General features: G+C 39.5%; 1 protein-coding gene across 4 annotated transcripts; it reads left to right on the top strand.

Annotated features, from left to right (window-relative positions):
- Positions 1–3406: 3406 nt before the first annotated feature.
- On the top strand, positions 3407–23320 carry lsm14aa (LSM14A mRNA processing body assembly factor a). 4 transcript variants are annotated; one of them, XM_082159455.1, is made up of 11 exons: positions 3407–3674; positions 4707–4870; positions 8214–8352; positions 9086–9199; positions 12159–12335; positions 13927–14007; positions 14756–14935; positions 16912–17074; positions 17203–17241; positions 17328–17553; positions 21202–23320. In XM_082159455.1, the coding sequence occupies exons 1-11, from the start codon at positions 3554–3556 to the stop codon at positions 21223–21225; spliced, it is 1428 nt and encodes a 475-aa protein (XP_082015581.1). In that variant the 5' UTR covers positions 3407–3553; the 3' UTR covers positions 21226–23320. The 4 variants fall into 4 exon arrangements, with proteins under 4 accessions (XP_082015581.1, XP_082015583.1, XP_082015582.1 ...); XM_082159457.1 differs by lacking the exon at positions 9086–9199 and having other exon boundaries at positions 3408–3674; XM_082159456.1 differs by lacking the exon at positions 13927–14007 and having other exon boundaries at positions 3408–3674.
- Positions 23321–23947: the final 627 nt, after the last annotated feature.

Raw genomic sequence — 23947 nt, 5'->3', positions numbered from 1 at the left:
GTGAATGACCGAACCTATGTCACACCTGTCAGCCATCTGATCTGCCTCCTCGCTATCTCAGATGATGAGGAAAAGAATCCCCAATAACTGCAAATTTGTGGAACACATTTGAGGGTGGCTGTTGAAAAGGAAGGTATAAACCAGTCCAGCAGAGGGAGCTAAAAGACTGTATTATATGACTGCCTGAAATACTATTGCGATCTTATGGCGCTTTTCCACTGCATGGTACGGCTCGGTTCGGCTCGGTACGGTTCGACTCGGCGCGGAACGGTTCGGCTCGCTTCGCTTTTCCACTGCGTGGTACGACTCGGCTCGGTACGACACGGTTCGGTTCGCTTTAGCTCGGTTGCTTTTCCACTGCAGTTAGTACCGCTTCAAAGTGGGTGGGACTGATCGTTATAGTTGCCGTCTCTACTGCCATGACATCATCATATTAATGTGGATTTTTCATTCCGTGTTGCCCCATCCGCTCCTCGGCAATCAACGTCTGCACCTCGTCCACTGACCACGATTCAGCCATTTCTTTTTTGGAAGTTTATACTCTTTTAAAACAAGTACTTTTAAAACAAGAGCTACAGCGTTGGCTGTTGTCTACTGGCTATTTAAATCTAGCGGGTTTAGTGTGTCTCGTGTCGTAAATACAACCAGCGTGGTAGAGATGATTCTGTCTGACCAATCAGTGATCTGCAGTGTTTTCACGTCACATTTTAGTATCGGTACGGTACGCTTGGAACCTCAACGGAGGTGGTACCATTTAAAGCCAGCCGTACCGCACCGTACCGTACCGTACCATGCAGTGGAAATGCGTCATAAGTGAGCCGTACCGAACCGAGCCGTACCGTACCATGCAGTGGAAAAGCGCCAAAGCGTGCCGTACCGAACCGAGCCGTACCGTACCATGCAGTGGAAAAGCGCCATTACACGGAAGTCATTTTAGTTTGTAGTGAAGCGACAAGCAGAAGGAAACCAGGACTTTGAGGGTTGTTTACAAAGTTAATATTGCTTTGGTGGATTTGTGCGTGTTATTAACCACTAATATTCAGAGTTATCGCCCCATGCCCCATTCCTTTAGAAGATTTAATCTTCCACTTTGAGTGATTTTGGAAGACTTAAAAGTTGTGGAGCTCAAATTTATGTAATTAACTTTTAAGTTTATTTTTATTACAAATTCAGTTTTTCACAGTGCCTTTTAAATGCATTATTTATGCAAGTTTATTTATATAGCACATTTCATACACAATGGTAATTCAAAGTGCTTTACATAAAAGGAATTAAAATAATCATAAAATAATCATAATAACATATGCATAAGAATAAAAATAGCATGCATAAGAAATAAATATAACAATAGTTTTTAAGTAAAGACTAAAATACTGTTTCTGACTACCTGAATCAATCAATTCGGGGCTCCCCTGTCTGAATGAAGGAGCTTTGGTTCGCAAGACACACTAGTAGCAACTTCACGGCTTACTAGTGACCTCCTACCCTTCTTCAATAGGGAGGAGTTATTCCAACATCCTCTGCCTCTGATGACTTCCATGAATCCCTCCGACCCGTTAATGGAGTGGAGTTATCACCAACCGTCGGCCTCTGATGGCTTTCGGTAACACACCAGCCTGCATCCAGGGACCTTGTATCCCACACTCATGTCTAAATATGTGCGTAAATTCACTGTCTCACTTTCCAAGACTTGCCTTGCCTATTCATTCCTTTTATTTAAAAATAGGCTGCTGTCTGTTTGTTTTTTCATAACTTCCATGCCTCTCTTAAAGGTGCACTGTGTAAATTTAATGGCATCTAGTGGTGAGGTTGCGAATTGCAACCAACAGACGTTACGGTGGCATAGATGTCGTCGTCTGAGACAGCAGAGAGTAGCCAGTTAAGCAATGAGGTTTCTTTACAAAGATAAATTAAGAAATTATATTTACTTGATTATTCAGTAAAACGTTATGTTGTTGTGAATATTATTGTTACTTGTTCATCATTGTGTCAGTGTTTTATTCGCTGACTTTAGCTAGCTTCTTTGCATGAAGAACAACATAGTGACGAAACGCGCTTGTCCGTTTAGGGCCACTGTAAAAACATGTCGCAGCAGAAATGGCTCATTCTAAGGTAATAAAAACATAACGTTCAGTAAGGTCTTTATATGCCACTGAAAACATAGTTATGTATATGAAATTGCATTTCTGTCAACAGATCATCCTAAATATTACACAATGCACCTTTAAGAGTGATCTCAGTACTTGCATAAAAGAGCAATTGTTTTGCTTATATTGTCATTGATATAATGTTCTGAATTGAGAAAATCATCAACCTCAGTTACTTGATGGTGTTAGTATGTGATGGTGGCTCACCACTGCAAAATAAAAGTTTGAATTCCATACATGCTATTGCTTCATTGAGTTTTAGCTAGAGTGCAGAACTCATTCACTGAATTGACAGCTTGACAGCTTATCTTTGATCATTCCTATGCTGGCTTTCTTCTGAAGCATAGGCGTTTGTAACTCTTTATAAAGTGCTTCAACTCTTCTCTGTTCAACCAAAACAGAGGTTACACGATCATCATGATCCATGACAACTTTACCAGCGAGACTGGTAGGGTTTATTTTCAAGCCCAGTAGTGTTGGGGACGGTTGACTAAATTTTATGTCATTCCTTGAATCATATCATATCACACACACACACACACACACACATATATATATATATATATATATATATATATATATATATATATATATATATATGTGTGTGTGTGTGTGTGTGTGTGTGTGTGTGTGTGTGTGTGTGTGTGTGAGCACTCACCTGGATCTAAGTAACACATTTAAAAACTAGGACAGATCTATTATAGACCAAAAGTGGTAGCTTGGTAAATAAAATAAAAAATAAAAAAGAGAAATATAAATAGATAAATACAAATAAATAAAGATAAATAAAAAGTAAAAATAAATAAAATAAAGATACATAAAAAATTAATAAAAAAGTAAGTAAATAAATACATATAATTAAAAAATAAATAAAGATAATTAACAAACAAACAAAATAATTAAATAATAATGAAAATAAAAAAATAACGATAAATAAATCATAATAATTAAAAAAGTAAAGAAAGAAACAACTCGTCCAGTACTGGTCCAGTATAACTCTATAGACCATTTTTCACTAATAAACTCAGTGGACCCAATGTATAATGAGATATATATATATATATATATATATATATATATATATATATATATATATAACCTTTCATGAATATTTTAATTTAATGAATTCAGGTTAACTGTTTGGGTTCCAATACATTCCCAAAATTTTTTTTAAATCCTTGAAGAAAAAAGAAAAAAACATTCCCAACATTTGAAGTTGGGAAACCCTGACGTAGACGAAATTGTAGGCGGTTCAACGTCATTTCCGCCTGATGGCCTGAAAATGCAGGCGGCCATATTATATTAGCAAACACACTCACGCAGTAGCACCAGTTTGTTTATGCTTGTGAATTGCAGATACATATTTACCAAAACTCTCTCAGTTTAGTTGAAGTGATCGTGTGACGATGAGCGGCGGCACGCCGTATATCGGCAGTAAGATCAGTCTGATCAGTAAGGCGGAGATCCGCTATGAGGGCATTCTCTACACCATCGACACCGAGAACTCAACCGTCGCGCTCGCCAAAGGTCAGAAACACGCTTTACACACAAAAAGACTCTTTAGTTCGCGTTACGCTTAGTATTGCGAGGGAACGCGTTGTGTTTAGCATCGAGGCTGCGTCTCAACATGTAGTAAGCTCCCTAAACAGACAGCAGTGTTGAGCACTGGAGCCTCGTGCGGCAGTCTCGGGCTTTATAAGCGCGTTTCAGGGGTTTTTGCATCATATTCATCACCTGCCGTAGTTTTGGGCATCATAACTGCTAAATAAACGCGTCTGTCGTGTTCATAAAACAAAATCTCGCTAGGATTTTAGTGTGTTTAATGTAGGATTCACTCCCTCTATCCAGCTGTTAACGTTACATCGAAGTGATGCATTATCTTACAAATGTACCGAATTTATGCCAAAATACCACAGTTACTGTAGTTATTGTTGCTACTGTAACATCTTTCCCCGTTCAAACAGTGTAAGCGGTCTAATCAGAGTGTAGTTTGTTTCATGCTAGTGTTGCTAATACTAAGTTACCACAGTTTTATGGTGTTAATTATAGTCACTGATATTTTGGGATGAAACTATCATGGATGCCACGGTAAATGATAAATGCTCAACCTTTAAACCTGGCATTCATAGATAAAACTACTGCATTAGGGGTCTCTAATGATTTATTGCCAGTCTTTTCTGTGATTGAAATGATAATACTATCTCAACGTCCTTTTATTGATGCTATTATTAATATGGCACACATTTAAGCTCAACTTTAAAAACTCCAAGACATTATTATAACAATTCTCATAAGATGAATAACTGTCTGGGCAACTTTGATATGAAGATGAATGTTAGGATTGTGATTTTTGGTAGTACTAAAGCAAACTGAGTGTATATTAGCACCATTTTGTTGTTTTGAAGCTGTGACGTCAAACTTAACAACCGGATTACTTACCCAGCAAAAGCTCTCCAGTTTTAAGAAGATTAGAGTCAAACCCCAGAGAAGACTAATTTATTACGAATTACTTGGATGAAAGCTCATTAAAAAAACTGGCTCTCTTAATTGTTGTTGCAGTGCGCTCCTTCGGCACGGAGGACCGACCCACGGACCGTCCCATCGCACCCAGAGATGAGACATTTGAGTACATCATATTCAGAGGAAGTGACATCAAAGACCTGACAGTGTGTGAACCTCCCAAACCGACATGCTCTCTGCCTCAGGACCCCGCCATTGTTCAGGTACACACAAGAATGCTCTCAATGGCTGAATCCTGAACAAATGAAGGTTTATAATATGCTTGACACACAAATAATGTGTTTTTGGTGCATATAGGCCAAAGTCTAGTGAGCTTTTATCCAAGTCTACCGTTAGATCCTTCCAATGCTTCAGGAAAGCCAAGGATGTGGATCCAGTGTTTTTTTTACCAGATCCGGTCCTAAACCAATTTTACAGATTTTGTCTGGTGCCCAAAACTGTCATGAACTGTCTTCTATCAGCCGGAGAAGCAGGACGCAGCTGTGAGAGTGCAGGAACCAGGATGCGAAGTGATTATAAAAATGTGTAAAAATATATCCCATGAAACCACATAAGATTAAACAAGAAGCAGCACTACAGGTGTGAGGAAAATAAGTATTCAAATATAATTCAATCATTGTAAATAAATAAGAGAAGCCGTAAAGAAAATAAAACGCAACACAAATGTGATTAATCTCTTCAGCTGCATTCATACCGGCTGCTATTCATAATTCCTTAGGCTTCCTGCCGGACATGCTAATTACCACATGACTTCACCACTACCTGTGGAGTTTTCTGACACTTACCGACTAATTAAAATGTGGTCATCTAAGCCTCTTCTCGTCGACTAACGTTTGGTCTACTATTAAGGGGCAACCCTATATTTCTGTAATATCTAGTAGATCAGTTGTCTGGATTTGGGCGTTACAGTCGGTCATGTGGAAACACATGGGTGTATTAATTGCATAAAATTATTTAAACTGAATGTTAATTTGTTTAAATAATTCGATTTTCTTTTAACATTGGTTTGGATGCCTGTTATTTTTGCAAAAGGTTTACCAAAACATGTCTAAATCCATAACAGACGAGAGGCAGTGTGTGGAGCGTGACTCTCTGGACGTGGTAGTTGCAGCTGGACTAGGTCAAGCTCTACCCATTACGTCCAGAGACGAGGATTTGGATGTCACTTTGCTCTGTAGTGAGCAGGGGTGTCGAAAATAATCGTTTCTACGATGCGATGCAGACGAGGACGCTTCGGTATCGGTTCAGTAATAGACCGATTATAATGTACTGACGCTTTTCTGACATCATTTGTCGCGGTAGCGTACAGTGGCAGAGGGAGGCGAGACGTGAGTGCGAGTAATTAAAGATGCTCCCACTACTTTAAAGCCTACATCTGGGCACATTTCGGCTTTTATGAACAACCTGGTAAGCACGATCTGGAGAAGACATACGCTGTGTGTAAATCATGTCACGCATAAATAAAACATGCAGGGGGTAATGCCACTAACTTGAGAAACCACGTCAGCCGTTGTCACCCCGAGCTGTTAGCGCCTGGCAGAGCTACGGTCTTGTGTCGTGGATGAATGGCAGAGATCACTTTTAGTATTTACTTTTGTGTGTTATAAAAGCTCCTGTTGTCTTCTGTGCCCAGACTTGAGTTTTGTTTGATACATTCAAGAAGCGTTTCCTTTGAGCAGGTAAAATATTTTTTTGAATAAATAGAAAATTGAGGATGCAGTGCATCGTGATATCGAATTAAACTAAAATCGATGACATGATAATCGTAATCGAACCGAACCGTGAGACCAGTGTAGGTTCACACCCGTAGTAGTGAGCACCACTTGTACACCATGAAGCACAACAAAAGTCAAAACAAATGAGAAACATGACAATACAATATCTACAGTTAAAAGCATTCATGTCAGGAAGAGTTTTCTTTTTTTTTTAGAAGATGACTGAGACTAGCTGAGAAAGTACACTTTTGAGGTTGTGTGAGGTGGAAAACAGAATTGTTTAAGTTACATACACGTGAAACACAGTTTAAACGTGTGTGAAACAATTGAACCCAACCCCCCAAAACTAGTTCCACCTGTAAAGAGCTTACGATACCGAAAAGTTCTGTCTAGTTAGTAGGGATGGGCATGATTAATCGACGATCGATAATTGATCGTTAAGAATTTCGTCGATCACGTTTTTATTTGTTATCGATTAAACTAATGCAGGTTGCGTTGCGTAGAGTGTGAGTCTTGAAGCAATGGAATTAATTTTAGCGCGGAGGTACCTGTGCATCCCGGCAACGTCAGTCCCCTCAGAGCGGGTGTTTTCGGCGGCTGGACTGGCTGTCACCAGGTTGCGGTCGCGTCTGATCCCAGATCATGTCAACATGCTTATCTTTCTCAACAGAAATCAGTAGACTGGTGCAGAAGTTCTATGGGAACTTCATGCGTTTTCTCAGATCGGATAGCTATCTGATTTATCAAAACGATTCCATTTACACCTGGTCACATAAATGTGTTTTTGCAAAACGGATATAAATCCGATCTTGAATTCCCGCGCTATATGCATATTTAAATTGTTGCACGTCATCGAAAGCAACTGATATGAGCTGCATTTTATTGATCATCAGCGAAAATGTCTAAATCAAAGACCGCAACAAGATATTGCGGCAACAGCCCTGGTAAGATCATTTCGGTTCTTTACTTTTAATGAAGATGATTGTGTGTTGATGAATGACTTTCACTTTGATTTGCGATAGTTTGCACGTTGGCTTGATGAATAGATGCTCATCTGTGGTGATGCGTGTTGAAGAAGCGTCGTCATATCTGGATATAACATGACATATAGCCTATAACACGCTCTCACACGTTTATTTCTTATCATTTTTGGGATAAGTCAAATTTACATATGTGGTTTCAACAACCAGATGCATTTACTCTTGTCCAGTTTCGTCTGGAATGCGTCTCAGATCTCCTCCTGAAGTGGTTTGAGCGATCGGATTTAAATCCGTCTCAAATGCGTTTCGGAGGGCATTTAGATTTGGTCTTTTCACGACCGGATAGCTATCCGATCACAGAAAACGGATGAAGTGGCCATGGGTCTCTGTTTAAGAACGCCGGCTCGCAGCTGCAGGTTCCGCTGGTTTAGAGCACCGCAGGAATCTTCAAGTCTACTGAACGTCCAGTTTCTCTGCCACAAGTTGATCTTCTTGTAATAAAGATCTCATCGAGGACAAACAAACTGTATTTTTGTATTTTCATTGCATTTTTAATTTATAAAAAGTTAAAGAAATAATGAATTTCAATATAAAAATATTAATGATTAATCGATAGTCGATCGTTAATTCTCCCGACGATCGACTAAGAAAATTTAATCGAATGCCCATCCCTACTAGTTAGGCAGCTCCGCTTTCATATGCCGAAACTAGCGAGAACCTGTGCTAAGAATTTAAATATTTGAGATTTGTTTCATTATACTTAGATTGAATGGTGTTGGTTTTCAGTTTGTCATTGTTCGTAATTCTTGACCAGTTGACCTCATGACCTTTATTCTTCTCTCATCTGTTAGTCCTCTCTGGGATCTTCTGCCCCACCATCATCTTTCCAGTCAGGAAACTCCTACGGGCTGTTCAGCCGTCCACAGGTCCCAGCGTACCCTCAGTTCACTGCCCCACTGGTCACGCCACAGTTCGGGACGGTTGGTGTCGGTAAGTGTCCTTTCACAGCTCTATAGGAGATGTTTCAGCTCAAACTAAACTGAGGAGGGGTGTAACGAGACCCTCATGTCACTATTCCATACATCTCACGATACAATATTATTGTGAGACTCCAAGACCTGTGATAAAAGTCAACAAAAAATGTACTTGATTAAAATGGTCAATTTGGTATTACATTGTGTGTGTGTAAATGAATAGGCTTTGACTAAGTGCTGGAAACAAAAATATTCATGATTCTGACCCTGAAAATACAGAATTATTTCAGACGAATATGCTTGCACTGTCACTGACTAGATATATTTAAAATAATTTAGGCCACTTTTTACTGGTAACTGTCTAACTGAAGATATTTGGCATTATCAGGACACACAAATATTCCCCCATTGCATTATTATACATTATATTCAACATTATATATAACAGTTTAATGTAGAACTGACAATAAAACTCTGAAATCTTGAATTTTTTCCTCACGCAATTTTATTTTGGGTGAAATACACACAATACATATTGTCACTATAAACGATACATGTTGCATTTTTGTATTTCGATATATTGTGACACTCCTACTGAGAGGCATATTTTTATAACACAAAATACTTCAAGACATCCAATAATTTTCTACAAGGTGCTGAGCGGAAGAGACGGGACAGGATAATTGAGTCCATATCTGATGATCCTGTGGCACCTCTGATGTGTGTGCCTGCTTCTCCTTTCCTCACAGGAAGTTCAGTGGGATGTTTTGTTAGTGACACTGGCATGACCGCAGCACTGCCTCAGAGCAATGCTATTGCCTCTGCTTTCAACAGAGACACTCTGTGCGCTTTCGTAGCAGAAGGTAAACCATTCCCTGGGGACCGAAAACAAACTATTTAAGGTTTATAAACCAAATGATTTGGGTTTATCTAACCGTCAAATGAAATCAAAATGTTACTAACAAGTGCTCAATGTAAAATAAAGCCTTGTGTTTAGATCTCGGCGAGATCCCAACCGGTTGGTGGTCTTTTGTGTCCGTTGTCTCTTTTGTCTTTTGAAAGTTTCTTATGTAACAGTTTCATTTCTCACTCTCAGAGGTGGTTGTAAAGCACCTGCATGTAGAGGGAAAACTAAGAGGTCTATTGTTTTCTGACTACCATAACTTATGGGCAACATCCGCGCTGCAAACCTTTGACAATAATAATCACATTTAAATGGGGGAGGGAATTATGTGTGTACAGAACACAGGAGTTGATGTAATGTAAACAAGAAATTAGTGCTGTCAAAATGGCTGAAAAGCTAAATTCTAATTTCTTATATATTGGCAAATTTTGAATTATTCGAAGTCTTAAAGGCAATACTTAATGTTAGAGGGAAAAAGGACTGTATTGTCTCCTATGCCCACAAGAGGACGTGAGCGCAATAAGCAAATATAAACCTAATCAAGCATCGCATCTTTTATTGAAATGAAGTGACATTCACTTTTGAAACGATTGTTCTTAAAATAAAATTTAATTTCCTTAATGTGCATGCAAGGAATATTAGGTTATAATAGTTCATAAAACTCTAAGTGCATCAATAACATGGGAAAACACGTCTCAACAGACAGCGTAACGTACTACATAAACACAAAATAGCAAACTGCCTTTCAGAAACAATCCTCTAAATGACATACTCACTACACATCTACGTAGTTTATCAAAAACACCAGATGGTCACCTTGATCTGCAGCGAGTGCTGAGCACTTTCTGTTGACACTGTTTTCAGCTGATGAAAACACGCTCAGCTCTGACCGGTTTGCCATGTATGGTCAAGTATGTCATTGCATGATTTTTGCCGCCAACTGAGAGGGTTTTCATCAACAGGAAGCCTTTTCCCGCCACTTTTCAAATAAACAACGCCGCCGCTCCGTATACTGGATAAGCTAACAAAAAACAAACCGCGTCAGTTACGTTATCATTTCTCACGCGCCGCGTGACCCACCATAAATTCGAATGTGCAGGGTTTTTTTTTATTCTGCGAATATGCGAAATTCGAATTTTTATTTGACAGCCCTACAGGAAATATGATTTCCGTTTTAACCCATTTGCCTGACCCAAGCTAACTCAGCTGACCAGAGACATATTGTCTGGCATAAACATCAAGTCTCTCTCATCTTCCCACCTTCTCAAAAGACTCGAGCTTGTTAAACTTGTAACTTGCTTGGTGACCTCGTGTGTTTGCAGTGTGTTCCAGCCCAGTATATCCATGCAGCACTTTTCTCTGTGTCACTGAGGAAGGCATTTTCATTGGTTGCTGCCCAGACCTTCCCTGAGTGTTTCGACTTCAGCTACGTCTCAACTCTACTGGGTCAGACGTTGCAGCAATTCACTGCGCATCTTCTGCCTCCTAGCTCACTTCTTCCCAGTTCCATAAGTCGATTTTTCCCGGTGATTCCCCAAACTACGTGCTGCCCCACACTTCTCAACCCCCCCACCCCCGCTTGCCTCCACATTGATTGGATGGGGAACTCCCTATTGGTAACAACCACACCAGTCATCCAGCTGCTTGTACTTGCTTTCCTCTCTGATGCCTCCTGGCAACCCTTTTCCCAGGGTTCTGGCAACTCCAACAGGATCATTTTCTTTCCCTCTGGGCTCCATATATCTGTCTGGTTCCAGGGTTGAACTGAAACCTTCCACCTAGGTCCATGTCCACTCCCTTGGTAATAGTGCAACACATTTGACCTTGGTGTGAAATTAGGATAAGTTTGTCTTATTCCTTAAAAGAAGTTGCATATGCCTGCTATACCCTGACTGGGTGTTTGGTCCTTTCCTATTTCAAGATGCCTGTGAGCACTGATAGCACTTTATCATGGCAACACCCGTTCTTTCCCTGGGTCCCTGATGTCTTGCAGCCCGACAGGATGTGTCGTTGAGGTCACTCGACCAAGATCTTTCACAGTACGACCTTTCGCAATCACCTGTGTAAGTTCCCCAGGGATTACAGACCACCCTCAGCAGAAAAGATTCAAAATATGGGATCCAGCATCATGGAGTAATTTTTGATCTTCCTTTTAAGGAGGGCCCACCTTACCCAGCATCCTTGAAGGTCCTACTTTCCACCACACTTTCCCAGTTTCTCACTTCTGCTTAGACTGTCTTGCATCGTTGAGCTGGATTAGAGACGGGCAACTGTGGTCCTCGAGCTCCTGCAGAGTTTATCTCCCTCCCTAATCAAACATACCTGAAGAGTCTAACTAAAGTCTTCTGGATTACTTTAAAATTAGGGTTTTTGATCAGGGTTGGAGTTAAACTCTGCAGGAGAGTGGACCTTGGGGTCCAGAGTTGGCCATCATTGGGCTAGACTCTCCCTGCTGCTAGAAGTGTCCCATGTTTGTGTGGAGATGCTAACCTATATGACTTGATGGTCTTTGTAGTTCCTGTAGGTCAAAAGCCAAATTGAAAAATTTGTGGATAACTCAACTGCAATAACAATTTTTTCAGTTCGATTCTGTGCAGAAACTACACACTTGATATACGTGTGATTACCATGACCTTACACTTTCTGTTGTTGCTCCTGAACTCTGTGTACGTGTCTCTTGAAATGCTGATTTAAGATTTCTCCAATTAATATTTTATAACTGAGTGTGTGTGTGACTGGATTATGATCTCTGTTTTTAATCAAATTATTCCATTAACACAGTTCACCAGATTTTGTCTACTAACCAGCACTGATTTCCTGGTCAGGGTGGCTGCGGTTCTTAACATTTTTGGCTGTGAACTGTCAGATTTTGTCACTTTATCTTATGTCTCTTAACTTTTGCCATTTCTGTAATGCAGGTCACACCAGTCCGGCTCTGGATGCTCTCCGAAAAAGCCCCCCAGTGGAGCCTTCTGCCCCATCAGCACCTGCGGTCACCACTGCTCTCACGACATTGGGCCGCAAGAGCCCGGTCTCAACTCGTGCCGCCTCCACCAATACCCAGATGCCTTTGGACCTCGCGGAGCACATGAGGGGTGAGGCAACATTTTAGCTATTGTAGTTCTGCGTTACCACATTTCCAAATGGTTAACAAAGAATCTGTGCCCATTGGTTTGTGCAGTGCCCTACAGAACATGTAATGAGTCATGGCGCCCTCTGGTGATCTGTACACATGACTGTAACTTGTGATTGACCAACACAAGCAAGTCTAAAGTGGGAAGTGTCGACTTGGGGATTCCCACCCCAGACTGAAACGTATTTGAGACCCGTTCACACCAAGGACGATAAAGATATAGTTCTAAAAATTTTTCTCAATATTAAAGAATAGCAGTGTTCACACCACAGCTAAAACGATATAGAGAAACGATATCGTTGGATCACTTTCCGAACAATTTTTTTTCCAGCTGTTGAATGATAAAACACTGACAGCCAATCAGAATCCATTCTAATTTAAGGGCTTGTGCATTTAAATTGGTCCAGAAAAATCCACCACTGTTTGTCAAGTCAAGCTCCTTTTCAAGAAAATGGATGTGGAAAACAATCATTCATACCTTCTGAATAAACAGAAGTATTACCTCAGCTATCCACCGCTCCAACGACAACATTGTCTTGCTTCCTTTGAAGTTGCGGTGAAAAAGACTAGATTGTCTTTATTCCACTATATTGACTACGTCAGCTAAATTCACTGTTAGTTTATTAGATTGATTACACTAGCTTCACTCAAAACATAGGACATCTGCTGGTTAAAGCCATGTAAATGCAACAAGAACAGCAAAAACATGTCCAATGATGTTGAACACACTTTGAAACTGCAGCGCGCAAGCTTAGAATAAACAGACCGTTATCGTTCGCTGGTGTGGACGCAAATATAGTTATCTTTATAGTTATCGTTCTTGGTGTGAATGGCCCTTTACTCCTAGTTTAGAGAACATGTTTAACATCAAAGGTAATTTAATTTGTCATGCCAGTCTAACCAAGCTTGTTGTTTTGAGAGCGTTAGGCCCTTAAGGTCCGTTCACACCAAGAATGATAACTATAAAATTAGCGATAGATATAGTTCTAAAAGTCATTCTAAATATAAAATATATAAGAGTCCATACCACCACAACAATGGCACAGAGAAACTATATTATTGGAATCAACAATTATATTGTTGGAATTTTTCCAGTTGATGAATGATATAAACATTGACAGCCAATCAGAATCCACTCAACTTTACAGAGCTTGAGCTTTTAAAGCGGCAGACGACAAAATGATAGTCTACTGGTGTGGACGCTAATATAGTCTCGTTATAGATATCTTTATTGTTATCGTTCTTAGTGTGAACTGTGTACTGTGTTATTGTGTAGTACTGCAATAACGTTTGGGCCTCAGATGCGCCAAAGTGCAAGTCTAGTTTAAGACACAGCCTTTGACTCAGGCTGTTAGTTACTTGACAAACTTGATGGATTCTGGATAGCCTATAATTTTCCAGGAATTACAAGCTTTTTGATAGTTCTTCTGAAGAAAAAAATTAATATAATAGAGATGACACAATTTGAGCAATGCTAGTGTTAAAACAGGTTCTGCTACAGGGATTTGGTAAAGCTTAATGTGTCATAGTCCTGAAGAGCTATACTCTCCCAGGTGCCGATGTCCCGAAACCAAGCGAACCAGAGTCCAGTCAGTCCAAAGGAGGAAACGGGGACGCTACTAAACGGCTCGCAGGTTATCACACATCTGCTCAAAGATGCTGAAATTGCATGATTCCTATCAGAGCTTCGCCCGTCTGTATTTCACATCTGTCCATATACTATGGCTTTTTGTAGCAAGCTTTCTTCATTTATAGGAACTTGTGAAAGGGTGAATCTCATGCAACCCGATGAGAACACGCTTCACCCCAAATTCAGAAGGGAGAAAAAAAAAAGCATAAAGTACATTAGGCAAATAATGCATTATTTACTTGCTTTGCTGGCCTGAGTGTTTTCATGAGATTCACTCAAAACACTGTTTTTACTCGTCATTATACCTTTAAATGTTTTAAGCAGACGGCTGAACAAACAGCTGGTTTAAGGGGTTTCTACACCCCAGACACAGAAGAAAGTGTGATTGTGCTGCTGTGTGTGGAAAGGGCTTTGTGTCCTTGTGATGCTTGTGTCGCTGTGTTCACACAAGCTGTGTTTGTTTACTTGCAGTGATACTTTCATTATAATCCGTGTGATTTACCTCTTCAGTTGACAACTTCTGCATTTTTCTCTACACCAACAACTAAATGCAACTAATGTCTGTCAAGGCCTCTATGAGGTGCTAAAAGACTTTCTTATATTTCTAGCAACTGAACGTCACAAAGCATGCTTAGAATGGATCCTTTTTTTTGCATTCTTTATTTTCTACTTCATATATCGCCCACATTAAAATTGTATTCATGACATAATGTGTTTTGCAGAGCAGTAACCCAGTGTTTGTGTGTTTTCAGCTGATGGCCATCCTGCTGCTCGGCGCGGGCGCGCCGGAGGTCATCGGGGTCGAGGTCGCTTCCCTGTGCGCAGGGAAGGACCTATGAAGTTCGAGAAAGACTTTGACTTTGAGAGCGCCAATGCTCAGTTCAACAAAGACGAGATCGACAAGGAGTTCCAGAGCAAACTCAAGCTGAAAGGTACAAACTGACCCCTAAATGTGCCAGATCAGCTTCATTTCTTATAGAAATAATGTGCTTTTAAAAGAATGTTAACTGTAAACAGTGTAATGTTTTTGGACATTTAAATGCTAGTTAATTGCAAGGAAAGTGTATTAGTTTAAATTTGTTAAATGCAGTTAGGTGAACTTTATAGTGCTTTTCTTGACCTTTTTAGGGCTTAAGTACTTTATTTGTAAATTTTTTCCACAGTTTTAAATATGGTTCAAGTGCACTAACATTTATGCCAAACAAAATATACTTAAATGTAATTTTTGTTGAAGCTTGTGTGTCATGTACTAAATTGTGAGATCATTATAAAGGTGTAATTATTTAAATACATGTTAATATATTGAATTAAAATGTAATGTTAGGGGTTAACAGTTTAGGACCCAAGGACCAGATGTTTGAAAGAAGACCCGGAGTCAGAATTATAATAAATTGAAGTCAGCTTCAAGACTCACACAGGAGTTCGTAGGCCGCCCCGCTTACAGTTACAAAGATCACAGCCAGACAGACAGACAGACAGACAGACAGACAGACAGACAGACAGACAGACAGACAGACAGACAGACAGACAGACAGACAGACAGACAGACACCAAGGTCTAAGCTACATCCTTGCTTCAGGTTGCAGTTTCTCTAAAACTAAGTAAAATCTCTAGAGAAGTCATTCAACTCGTGATGTTTAGAAGGCAAAATATGAATTAATACCTTGATTATAATCACTCATTACATATACATTGAAGCAGCAGTGGATTCCAATCCACCCCCTTCAGTTATATCGAATAACACTACAGTTAAAATTATAATCAAGTACTTGTGCTGTAGCATGTTAGTCAATGCAACAAAATAAGTGTACTTTAAAGCACAACAAAATAGTAAAACAATTTTGCTTTTATTTAGAAGAAAATAGTCTAATTTGACAATGCAAAGTGTACTTTTTAAAAGTGTACATGATTGTTTAGAAACAATCATGTTTCACATGAAAGTGTCTCTTTAATACCCCTTTTCCACCAACAAGAACCGGGTGCTGGTTCAGAGCTAGAGCTATTGCCAGTTCGGAGTTGGTTCGACTGACGAGCTTACCAAGAACCGGTTTGCGTTTCCACCGGCCAGAGTGGCCAGCTATATCTTACGTAACTGCATACGTATCATGTTGCCCAGCAACGCTAGTGCGGCAGCGCCAAACACAAACACACCAGACTTGTTCGAGATGCATCGGCTTCTCGCAGAACGATCAGCACATGAAATCAAAGCACTGCGAAAGCGATCAAAAAGCACAAGGAGTCGTATGATCTCCAAACACTCCCGCAGCTCTGATTGGTCCACGATGCATCTCGAACAAGGCATCAACAATAATAGACGTTGCGTAACTATGGATGCTCATGGGTTTGCGAAAATAAATCGGCATCCAAACACGGCGAATCCAACGCGTTCGTGCAGCTCGCCGTAACTTACATAGACTGATATTATAATCGAGCTGCTATTAGCTCGACTAGCTGCTATTTAAAAATGGCGGTCACAAGTTTCTCTTCAGTCTTGTTGGCCACGGTAACCCCGCCCCCAGCCTCTGACGCAAGCGGTTCTTTCTTGGCTCCGTTCTAGACCCTGCAATGATTTGGTGCTACTTAAGAACCAGTTTTACTGGTTCGGAGCTGGTGCTTTGGCGGTGGAAAAACAAAGAACCGATTTGAAACTAGGCTCTGGCTCCGAACCCGCACCAGCTCTGCCTTGGTGGAAAAGGGGTAACAGTGGCCTTTTATTTCATTAATATCATAATAGTACAAGTACAGTGCTTTTTCAAACTTAAGACCTGAAGTTCAGTACAAGTGCACATTTAAAACAATTAAGCACATCTTTTTACAAAGGAGAGGAAAGAAAAGGGCATTCTCATGCTGTAGTCTAACAAATCTGCAGGTTTATGTCTCTTTGCATTAATAGTGTGTGTTTGTTCAGATGAGAAGCCTGAAAAAGCTTTGAATGGCGAGGACAAGGCTGATTCAGGAGTGGACACTCAGAACAGTGAAGGACACGCTGAGGAGGAAGTTCCTCTCGGATCAAACTGCTACTACGATAAAACCAAGTCCTTTTTCGACAACATCTCCTGCGATGATACAAGGTCAGATGAGCCTCCATGTGGAGAATCTCACTTTTGGTATACATGATGCAACAACCATGATCTGACTATGAAATGATTGTTGCAACAACCATGATCTGACTATGAAATGATTGGCTGATCTTAAACAGGAAGGCAGCCGAGAGGTCTGGAGGGTCCGGTTTCCCCCGGTAAGTCCAACAGAAGACACACGGCTGTATGGCAGAGGAAGGAAGCCTCAGTTTGTGAAGTGTATTTGAGCTTGTTTTCATTTCAGGAGGAATACCTGGGCGGAGGAGCGGAGGATGAACGCGGAGACGTTTGGCATCCCGTTGCGACGGGGCCGTGGAGGGTTCAGAGGTCGCGGAGGCATGGGCTTCAGGGGGGGCCGGGGCCGTGGGTTCAGTCGGGGCTCGTTCGGGTCGTACCCTGGTGGAAGTGGCTTCAGAGGGGGATACAGAGGCAGTCAAGGAGGAAGAGAGTTCGCTGATTTTGAGTACCGGGTAATAAATCATTCCTGTGATAAAGATCAATAGTTGACATGAATGCACTTTCCTCTAGTAGGGCATAAATTGTTGGGCCTTTTTAAAAAAATGTATATCTAACATAGGAATGGGCACCGAAACTGGGTGATAAACGGCCCGGGGTTGAGTTATGAAAGACCGCTGTATCGAGAAGCTCTGACGTTACCGGTGTTTATTATTGCTATACAGACGTTATCTTGCCAGCCGTTTCTGTATGCCATCATATTAAACCATTTGTCTGATGCATTTTTGCTATTTGCAATCCAGAAGAGAGAGATGGCACTATACCTCAGCTGTCGTTTCTCCCTAAAACCCAAACTTAACTTCAGAATCAGCACAGTCAGTGATGGAGAGTATTCACTGAGGCCTTGTTCACACTGATGCGGTGTCGTTTGCATCTCTCACACTGAGACAGCGAGTTTATTAATAAAAACCAAGCTTTTAGAAAACAATACATTTGAAAACGCTGCTTTCGTGCTGTAGTGTGAACTGTGAAAACGATGATGCATGTTTAGTCATGTGACGCATATTGAACCCATAGATTCGTAAATATATGGGAAATATCAGTGCTATTAGCCAACAGTTGGTTGTAGATCAGCTAGCCCCTACTGAGTGTATAAACCCTGTCTTTTTATTTGTGATATTTAATCAGGGTGTCCGCGGGGTTGTAAAAAGTATTAAAAGGTAGTAAATGAAATTAGCCAAAATTAAGGCCATTAAAAAGTAATAAACGTCATCTGTCGAGGTATTACATTTTCAAACCCCCATCCAGCTAGGCCTATGAGTTTCAATTTGTGTTAAGTGCAGGCCTTTCTTCTAAAATTCGCATGGATTTATTTATATGTTGCGAGTAGAACCTGAGCGATATCATGTGACGTGGTTTTCGTTCGCGCGCGCGCTGAAACAAACTTGGGACCCGGCTGGCTTGCTCAGGGATGCAAACAGCGCACTTTTCGGCGCCTCCCGCTTTTTTTCACGTCAGTTTGGGTGACAAAGTCATCTGAAGTCATTCCATAGCTTAATGTGAGGGACAGAAGTCTATTTACATCATTAAAGTTTACGGAAACTCGGTTTCCCTCCTCTGCGGCTGTCAATCACTCAATTCAGTATTCAAACAGCGCGCGCGCCTCTTCCGGTTGGATGCACGGTAAAACTCTCTCCGATATATTTACATTATAATGCATGATCTGTAGATAAAAGGCTGTGGATTTGCATAAAATGACTTTATTTTGTTGGAGTTTGTTGCTGTTTTTAAACGACTCACTACCGTGTGCTTGTTAGATCACACACATCACAAGGACAATGAATCGGCATCAAACGCACAATAACTGGAATTTAAAACTGTGAAACAAATGATCAATAAACTGCTGGACAGATATACGCTAGGATTTGTGCGCTCGACATTTCTTCGCTTTGTGCCGTGAACTTTTAAATGCGCACTTGTTCAGCGCAGCGCTGCACACTGTGACTCCATGTTGCTTTGAGCACATCATTCTGCACCCGCGATGTGCATACGCGCTTTGTGCGCTCTGTTTTGAAGCGTTTCATATTATCATGGTTTTGCGCACTGAAAGATTATTAAAAGCCTATATTTTTTAGCGCAATTTTCCACCGGACAAAATTGTGCTTGTTAACTCATGATTTCTGTTCTGTGCGTCTGTGCGCACCAATCTTGCACTTCTATATACTCCTCAACCAGACCACCTAGAGACTTCGGGTTTTCGGCATTATGTTAAGGAAGGTCTAATCTCGGGAACGCACAAAAAAAAATCCAGGAAAAGATTTACTATCTCTTAGTGTTGTGATCCCATGAGGTGAGAAAATTGCGCTAAAACACTCACCGAGTTTTTATTACTTGTTTTTATACCTAGCCTGCTCAATACATTTAAAATAAGCATAATTTAATTGCATATTATTTCTGTGTAGTGTAGGCTTTATAAATATATACACTTCTGAATTCTTGACATTAATATATAATATAAAATTGTGAAATGTATGATTGCCTGATTGAATTTTATAAGAGTACTAATTTGTTTTTATTAACATGTTTAGATTTTATAAAATTACTGTGCAGATTTTTTCAAGAATTACTTTTTGCTGCTGATTTATACACTCATTAAGTTTAATAAAAATACATAATACATTTATGTAATATTTAAAGGTGTTAACTGTAATCTTACACTGCAAAATAATAACTAAATTCATCACAATTATGTAAGTATCTGGAAATTTGCCGCAGGGCGAGGGCTTCGATAACCTCTCTCTTTTTTGACCATACATGTGTTTGCATCCCTGCTTGCTGCCAAACCTGTTCGCGAGTTCGCTTCTATTTCAGTAATTAGAGACATCGGGGTTTCTGCTGCACTGAATTTTTTTTGGCGCCCGCCAAAGCCTTATTTGATCGGTGAGTAGCCTAATGTAGATGACTGCTGCGCTCGTGACAGGGTGCATGACATGTTAACTGAAAGAACAGAGAGAGCCCCGGTCGCGCGCGCGCACTCTCTCCACTCTTGCTCTCTCTCGCTCAAATTAATCAAAATCTATTGACACGATGGTAAAAGGTCGGAAGACCGAAGTTTCACGTGGCGCATTCGGAGATGTATTTCTTGAATTACCATTGGGTGTGAATTGTGCTAAAATAAATTGCCTTATCTTCTTCTAACATTTTCGGTAACATTTTACAATATGGTTCCATTAATTAAACTCTAGTCAACTACATTAATTAACATTAACTATTAATAAACTGCACTTCTACAGCATTAATTAATCTTTCTTAATGTTAATTTCACCATTTACTAGTAGCCTACATTATTGAAATCAAAAGTTGTATTTGTTAACATTAGTTAATGCACTGTTAAGTAACATAAACAAACAATTCATGTATTCATGCATGTAAACTACGTAGTATTTTCAGGTTACTTGTATCATAATGTGTAGAAACATTACCCCCCAAAAAAAAAATCATTTAGTTTAGACTGGAGTGAGGTGAAACCAGAAAAAAAAAAGTGCAAAGCAAGTTATCTAATAGCTAATTTTTTATCTGGCAGCTAATTTTATTCAATTGTACAGTTTATGGTAGAAAGTTAGACTTAGTTAAAATAAACTTTTTAATGCTACTTTTTTATTCTACTTTTTGATATTGATATGATTATAGACCAAAATAATTATCAGGTCTAGCAAAGAAGGATTTTATCTTACAAAGCTATGAAATCAAGTGGTAAAATCACAGCTTAAAAAAAAAAAAAAGAAAGAAAAAAAAAAAACGGGCAAGACAGGATCGGCCACCAACCTCTATCTGTCTCTGTTGGTTTTTGAGTCCAGGGTTGAAGTTAAGTTATAATCACCTCATTAAATTGTGATGAAATGTTTTATTATTTTTGGAAAGATATTTCATTGCTTTACACCGCTACAGTTGCATCTTGAAGTCGCGCTGGTATTAAAAAATATTGTGAAGGTATTAAAAAAGGTATTAAAAGGTATTAAATTCAACTTAAGAATTTCTGTATATACCCTGTTAATGTTAATTGTTAGAATCAGGTGTTAAATATAGAAGAACTGTTGGTTTGTAGTTTTAACTGAATTATGAATAACTAGTCACTGTTGTTCTCTCTTCATTCGTCTCTCCAGAAGGACAACAAGATCGCGGCGTAGTGATGACACGAGGGATCCAGAAGACCTGACCTGTGTGGGAACTGTGCGTTTCGGGTCAGAAGGAGGAGATCATGTACGTGTTGTAAATCTGTCACCAGCACTGGGCTTCGACTGCTTGAAACCTGGATATTAATCAAACATCTACTCTATTTCTTCCTGAGGAGTGGAACAAATGCAATTTTTTCCGAATTGTTAATTTGAGAAGAATATTTCCAGATGGATTCAAATATATAATGGCTTCTGAGGGACTTTCTGTTGTTGTTGACCTTCCATGCTCAACCTGAATCTGATATCCTGCTGCTTACAGCTATACGGATCATCTATAATAACGCATTGATGATTCTGATCACTGAATGAGCTTTATTTTTGACTTGTTTTGCTATAAAGTATCTTAGTGTCCTCAGAATAGACCGCCTGGAGCTAAGTTATATATCGCCATATTTTTCTAATGCAGTTTCATCCTTCAACCCCCAACGTCACCGTTCCTGTAGCAAGTAGGGATTTCTTTTTTTATTATTAGATATTTACAAACGTGGTACAATTTGACTTGGATTTCTCTGGATATATTTATCCCTGTAAGAGGTCTATAGTTTAGAGTGATATTCCCCGAGCCGTTCGGGATTTGCGCTTCGAGGCGAGTGTCAGTATTGATAGAATTTCACTAAAAGACATTTTAGATAAAATGAAATAAAAAAAATAAAATAAAAAAATAAACGTAAATGCTGCCTTTGAGGGAAACAATTTGAGAATGAAATGCCACGATTGAAACTAAAACGACACGCTATGGTCAAACAATGCGAAGTGACTCGGCAATATGTTTCTATATGATGTAGATTTATATTTGAGGTTCACTTTGCAGGAAGTAGCACTTTGTAGCAGACGTTTCCTGATTCCCATCTTTACTTAGAAAGAAATGCTACAAACCTCTATGCTGCCGTCACCATCACCACTAACAGTTCCACGCCTGTCGTTCAGCATCGAGACGTATATATGAAACCCACATATCCACCCTGAGCCTAGAGCTCGCGGCGCAGCGAGTCTTTACGAGTACTGGAGACGTTATTCACTCGTGTGTCTCTGACGTGACCGCTGAAAGCCAGAATGTTGTGTAGTATTAAAGCTTTTCCCATCTCTCCTTGTTCAGCGACTGTGCGTTTATAATCACTGCACTAGCATGATGTCATAGTGACACGTAACCTCGTGCTTTACCTGACGTGCGCATCGTGATGTCATATCTGACTCTGATCCACTTTGTTTGGCCCCTGACATCTGTACCTTGTCCTCGCAGTTTTATGGATTTCTGTCACTAAAAGTTGGAAGATTTGATATTTTAATTGGCCAGTTCTGATGATCCGTTCACTTCATATCTGGTTGTGTGGCGTATGGTTATGACATCACTGCTGAAATGTTCAGTCTTGTTAAATGTTTGTTTAATTTGTTGGGATATTTGGGCAAGTTGATGATGATGAAATAAACGTTGTTTTCAGATTATATATTAAAGTCTGTAAGACCCAAAACGCTTTGAATTTTGGATCTTGTGTGAAATATCATCTTGCACTTTTCAAGCTCTTGAATTCAGAGAATAGACGCTTTGTTCCTGTAATACACTTTTGATTTGAATTTGACACGAGTGAATCATCTGAAGCACAAGGTAATGCAGCTAAACATGTTTAATTGATCAATATGAAGGATTGCCTTTATCCAGGAACAACATGTCCATGTCCTAAAATGTCACTGTTTTATATAATTAGTAACGTTAATGGTTAAAAGGATTCAGCTAGTATTATTAGTCAGCTCATTTAATTCTGTTTCCCCCCTTTTAGTGACTATTACACTTGTGTAAATCCCAGGTGTGTGTGTGTGTGTGTGTGTTCAGTGTCAGGACAGTAACACTCGCGTGTAAACGGGAAGTTTCTGCATGCAGGTCTTGTCACGAGCCGCTAATCTGAGGCAAATGCTGTTGTGGAAATGTCTTGATACACACACTCCTTCCGTCAGGGTCGACACACACTCTCCTCTTGAACTCAGCATGGCGTCTGTTCACATCACATGTAAAGAGGTTTTTACTAGATGCAAGAATAAACTGTTTAATATCTGTTGTGTGATTCGTTTGCTTCTTTACGCTCCATACTTTTGCTTATTTTAAAACGGCTTCTTATTATGGAAATGGTATAGTTTGAATGTGGTGATTTAAGACACTTTATTGCATGTTCATTTATAGAAATAGAATAGAAATACTTCAGTTGTATTTGAAGCATGTTTAAAGTATACTGACATAAACTAACCATAGTTTGTTACTTGCATGTCATGTATTATGTTTGTGATTACATTTATAATGAAGTTGCAATGAATTTAGTGCATTTAAAATGTTAACTTTAACTGTAATATCAAATAATCCACTACAGTTAATTATAATGAAGTACTTCACATGTGCTCTAGTGTGCTAGTAACATCATAAGTGTAGTTTAAAGCATGACAAAATATGATTAAAACCATTTAAAATGTACCTAAGTTTCTCGGGAGCACAAATCTTGTGAGAAAGCAAAAGCATCAAAATATATAATCTCTTTTTTTGTCACCATGTCCTTATAAGGGCTCTGTATAGTTTATTTTATTTTAGTTTTTTATTAATGGTTATTTTATTTTAGTTCAAGTTAATCTAAACCAAATAAAAAAAAATGTTGCCTTTCCAACTAGCTAAATAGTGTATGTATGAATGATA

The sequence above is a fragment of the Leuciscus leuciscus genome, assembly GCF_965113295.1.
Source record: "Leuciscus leuciscus genome assembly, chromosome: 25".
Classification (NCBI taxonomy): domain Eukaryota; kingdom Metazoa; phylum Chordata; class Actinopteri; order Cypriniformes; family Leuciscidae; genus Leuciscus; species Leuciscus leuciscus.
Note: the sequence above shows the minus strand (reverse complement) of the source record. Positions and strands in the feature narration are given on the sequence as shown.

Excerpts from the sequence above, each read along its gene's own strand:
- lsm14aa (XM_082159455.1), top strand. The coding sequence starts at position 3,554 with ATGAGCGGCGGCACGCCGTATATCGGCAGTAAGATCAGTCTGATCAGT. Across the intron at positions 4,871-8,213 it reads AGGACCCCGCCATTGTTCAG|TCCTCTCTGGGATCTTCTGC; the intron begins GTACACACAAGA and ends CTCATCTGTTAG. Across the intron at positions 9,200-12,158 it reads GTGCGCTTTCGTAGCAGAAG|GTCACACCAGTCCGGCTCTG; the intron begins GTAAACCATTCC and ends TCTGTAATGCAG.